The following is a 5095-nucleotide window of genomic DNA, read 5'->3' on the forward strand; positions in this document are numbered from 1 at the left end:
TATTTTTTTGAAAATTTGATAGCCCAACATACTATGATGAAGTTTACACTTAATCAATTATATTGTAGATATAAGATTCAAAATAATTAATGAGAAATAGAAATAAATACATTAAATAAGTATATTTAATAGACAAATTTCATGTGTTATTCTAACTCATTCCATAAATTTATCATCAAACATAAAATTTTCATAAATATTTAGGATACAAGAGAGCTTTGAATGCAAACACACAAATTTTCATAGAAACTTAGACATGGTTAAAATCACCTAAAAGTAATCATGTTATATTTTGCAACTAGATTCAAATGATCATAGCCAGATAGTGAAGTCTCCAAATAACACTTTCATATCATTGTACTTTCAATGTTTATAAAAAGACCAAAGTAAAACTTTTCATGATTATCATATATTGTTGATAATAGTAACTTGAATTTAAAAAAAACAATCATTACACTTCCCCTAAATTTTCAAAAAGAAATGCTTAAAATAACTAAACTTTCTAAAAGATGTCATTATCTCTTCCAAATGTTCACTAATTTCCTTTCTAACTTGGATCAATTAAAAATGATCTTTATTATTAGATAAAGTCATATTTAATATCTAATCTTTTCACTTCTCATGATTCTATCATTCGTTAATATGTTTTATAATTCAATGACTATGACAATAATGCATCATATAAATATACAATTATATGAAACTTATTTATAAAGAATAATGAATAAAAGGTAATATATCCAACACATTTAAGTGGAAAAATGTTTAATAAAATCGATAAAATAATGGTCCAGAGGGAGGGAAATAGAACAATAATAATAAAGTTATTTAATAATCCTACACATAACAAAAGGGTTAAGGTATTATTCTATGGACGAGCCATCACAATTGTAAAAAAGGTCAAAACAGAACAATTTGGATATATATAATAATTATTTACTCATCTTCTAAGTCTACATATGCCACGTATGCAAATAGTGAGCCTTTAAGGGGAATACCAAAACTATATTCTATTAAAAAGGGAATGGCCATTGACATCTAGAGATCATGCCGATATAAAAGTGCAGGTGGAAGACCAGATACAAATGCACGCTGTTGAATTTATTTTCTCAAGGAAAGCACAGTATAAATTAAAAGCTAGAAAAAGGCTTTGAATTAGAAGAAAAGGGTTTTGGCATTCAAGCATATGCATCTTTCTATGCATAAATAAAAATTTATCATTATACCAAAACAAGATCAACCAGATTCATACCAAACATGATTGGTATATTCATTATCTAAATGTAATCTAAATTTTATTTTTTCTAAACATTCAAGATAATGTAAGCATTCACAATCGTGAAATAATCATTCTTAAAGACAAATCCTAAGTGAGTTTGTGTGAATTTCATTATTGTTGTTAAATTTCATAAAGCTAGGTTACATCTAACAATGTTCTCTTTCTCGTGATGGTGTTGACCTATCTATAGCACTCATAGAAACAACAGTAGAACATCATTCCATGTTAGTTCCCACAATCGTAATCAAAATTGAAGATTCATCAAAATAGTTCTCCTTCTCCAAATAATGTTTACTTATCTCAATTCTTAAGAAAGAAAAAACATTTTTTGCATTATTTCTATAATGTTAAATTCACATTAATGCACATTCATACCTTTTCTTACCATACTCTTGTAGTTTGTTGAGTTGACCAAATTACTAGGAATTTTTTTTATCAACATTCTTAGCGTGTCCTTATACACACCTGTACTATTTTTTAGCTCATTCACAAATATCGATTCCTTATGTTAAGATCATGCTTGATTATAAATGATTTTTTTAACCTATTATTTGTGTGCATGCATACCAACTATGACACCTCCTCACATGGAATTTCTATGTTTATGACTTATTTTGTGAGTGTTCACTAGAATTACATAAATTTTGCAACGTGAAAGATTTAGATGCATTCCATAGAGCTCAATTTGCACGAACACCCCAGTATACCCAACACGCCCTTGCTCTATATTACTCTAACTAGATTTATTTCGATAATTAATGTTGGCTAAATTACAAAATACACGCAGTCAATATTATTTAAAGACATAAAGCTTATAACTTTCCTTATTATAGCTCTACTTGCACATATTTTTTACGACATCACTATATTTAGTATTCTAAAGTGCCTCATCTAAATTTTTGCATGTGAGAAGGATGAGTTACACTCCACATCCATTGATTGGTCACAATTACTAATAATTTAATACTAGAAATAATGTTTACAAATTTATCTAGTATACAAATATCCTTATTGTGTAATTTAATATAAATATAATATATCATTAATTAATAAAATGTAAACATCACATGATATAATATTATAATTTAGAAGATTAAACATTTTATTATGTCATACCATTACCTCTCAAAATTCCATGTATAGAAAATTAGTTGCAAGATCATCTAAATACTTAATTAGTAATTATAACTTCCTTGCAATAGAGTACAATAGCTTTCATTTGAAGTTATTTCAATAACTAATAGTAGATATTATATTATTAAATGCATTGCACATACCAAGCACTCGTAAACTCTTTAAACCTATCAATATATCTTGTAGATTGTATAAATAAATAGAAAACATCTAAATATAAATAAATACCACATTACATCATCTTACCATATAGAAGAATACTCAAACTTTCATATATAGCAAATTAATTGAAAGATCATTACCTCTCAAACTTCCATGTATAGAAATTAGTTGCACCATTTATATGTTCAATAATGCAATGGAGTACATCAGATTTTTCTTAAGTTATTTCAGTGCCTACCAATTAAAATCATAACTTCTTCCTACCTATCCATATGCCTTTATTTAATGTTGTGTCTGTGCTAAATCATAACTTCTTCCGACCTATCAATATGCCTTTATTTAATGTTGTGTCTGCGCTTAACCAGCCAAGTTATAGTTTTAATAGTTCCAGCGGGGGCCACCAACTTAAATTGTATTTCTGAGAAGTGCTGCGAGGAAGGAGAGTTGGGTCTGATAAAGAAATGGCAGCTCTGGCGGATATTGCAGGGAATGGGTGGACTTATTTTCAAGTGTGGTGTGTAGGAATAACATCTGTCATACTCATTTGGTGTTTGCGTTCTGGGATGCGACTGAGATTTAGAGGGGCGCCAGTGTGGCCGCTTCCCTCGATGCTTTTCCAATTGGACCATCTTTACGATTGTCCAACTCATCTGCTTATCGTCAACGGAGGAACACTCAGACTTCCAGGCCCTTGGAAATGCCGGATCTTAACGGCCGACCTTGCAAACATAGATTACCTGCTGAAAACGAGGTACCACAATTTCGGCAAAGGTGACATTTTCAAAGACTCGCTTCGTGACATGTTCGGCAATTCAATTTTGGTTCAAGATGGGGAGGCTTTTAAGCGTGTTGGTATCTCTATCGGCAAGGCGCTCTCATCGCCCGCTTTCCGCGACCGTGTGACGGCGGCCCTGCCCTCCGTGATGCAGCAAAAACTTGTTCCTGTCTTCACCCACGCCTGTGAAAATGCCGCCATTATCGACCTGAAAGACGTTTTCCACCGGCTGGCTTGTTATAACGTCTGCCTCTTTGGCGCAGGTGTGGAACTTGATTGTCTCAAACCGGGTCTGCTCAAATTTCCCTTCTTGAAGTTCTTCAAAGAGGCCTCGGAATCGCTCATGTTTCCCATGCTCATTCCCCCGTTTTGATGGAAAATATTGAAGTTCTTTAACGTTTTGTCTGAGCGCCGGTTTCTCAAGGCTAGAAACTTTGTCTATGACTTTGTTGTCCAAGAATGGCATTCTCGCGGGCTCTTTAACAAGGAGGACTCTGCAGTGGCGGACATCGCATTTACCTTCCTCCGCTACGAGAGAGAATGCGGGCGGGTTTACTCCGAAAAAAGAAGGCAAGAGTTACTTGTGAACCTCATTTTCGCGGGTAAGGATACCGCTACGACGGGACTCACCTGGTTCTTCTGGCTGCTAACGAAGCATCCCCAACTTGTTGAAGCTGAGATTTTAGCGGAGCTCCAAGAGATCGTGAAGCAGAGAAAGAGTCCGGACGATCAGGATTCGTTTGGTTTTAGCTTTGAAGAAAAAAAGCGGATGGAATACCTTCACGCAGCAGTGACTGAGGCTCTCCGCTTCCACCTACCTGTTCCCTTTGAGATCACGGTTTCCAAGGAAGACGATGTTCTACCGGACGGCACACCTGTGAAGAAGGGCGCGCAAGTTTTGTACTCGATTTACTCGTCTGGCAGGCTGGAGAATGTTTGGGGGGTGAGGACTGCCTGGAATTCAAACCAGAAAGGTGGATGAAGAACGGTAAGTTTGTGAGACAATCGGATTTCAAGTTTGTAGTCTTCAACGCAGGGCCTTGGCATTTGCACTGGCATATGATTTGCCTACTGGCAAATGAAGTGGGTTGCGGCGTCTGTCCTTATTCGTTATCGAGTTAAGATTGTTGAGAAGCATCCCGTGCTCCCAAAATATGGACTCATGCTTTTCATGAAGTATGGTTTGCTCGCTACAATTCACCAAAGAGAAATGGCAGATGGTGAGAGTAGCAAATAATCTGGCAAGCTATGGTATCCCACCTGAACTCCTCCAGCAACTCTAGTACACTTGCTATTTCATATATCGTTGACATATGGCCTTCATTAAGACTCACTTCTTTATGCTATATTACATTCAACACCTATTTAGAATTGTTGACAAGGGCTTTCATTATGTTATATTATACTCAATATATGAGTACACCTATAAAAGATGTTTAAGAGTTGTTCTATTGAATTGTATTGTATTTATATAATAAAACTTCTTGAAAAATAGTTCATATATTTGTTTGTAATTTTATTAGTTTTTATAAAAGTTGTGGAATACAATTTCACAGAATCTGGTGAACACTTGTATGCAAATAACCTGTCACAACAATGGAAGATTCGCAAAGCACAAAGATTGCTTTGAAAACCTAGAGTAAAAGAATGCAATAATAATAATCAGATTGGTGAATTACAAAAGGGATCAATCCTTATAAAAGGAGATCAAACATAAAAAGGAAAACCCTAAAAGCAATTAATAA

At 34.2% G+C, this 5095-nt stretch overlaps 1 protein-coding gene across 1 annotated transcript; it reads left to right on the forward strand.

The window, feature by feature from the left end:
- Positions 1-3036: 3036 nt before the first annotated feature.
- LOC131061836 (cytochrome P450 86B1-like) lies at positions 3037-4332 on the forward strand. Its single transcript, XM_057995678.2, has 2 exons — positions 3037-3594; positions 3739-4332. Exons 1-2 carry the CDS (start codon positions 3037-3039, stop codon positions 4330-4332), a joined length of 1152 nt encoding a protein of 383 aa, XP_057851661.2.
- The last annotated feature ends 763 nt before the right edge of the window (positions 4333-5095 follow it).

This window comes from Cryptomeria japonica, chromosome 11, assembly GCF_030272615.1.
Source record: "Cryptomeria japonica chromosome 11, Sugi_1.0, whole genome shotgun sequence".
In the NCBI taxonomy this organism is placed as follows: domain Eukaryota; kingdom Viridiplantae; phylum Streptophyta; class Pinopsida; order Cupressales; family Cupressaceae; genus Cryptomeria; species Cryptomeria japonica.

Bases quoted from the DNA above. Each gene is read 5' to 3' on its own strand.
- LOC131061836 (XM_057995678.2), top strand. From the start codon at position 3,037: ATGGCAGCTCTGGCGGATATTGCAGGGAATGGGTGGACTTATTTTCAA. The intron at 3,595-3,738 runs GTCTGCCTCTTT...AAAATATTGAAG, and splicing joins ACCGGCTGGCTTGTTATAAC to TTCTTTAACGTTTTGTCTGA.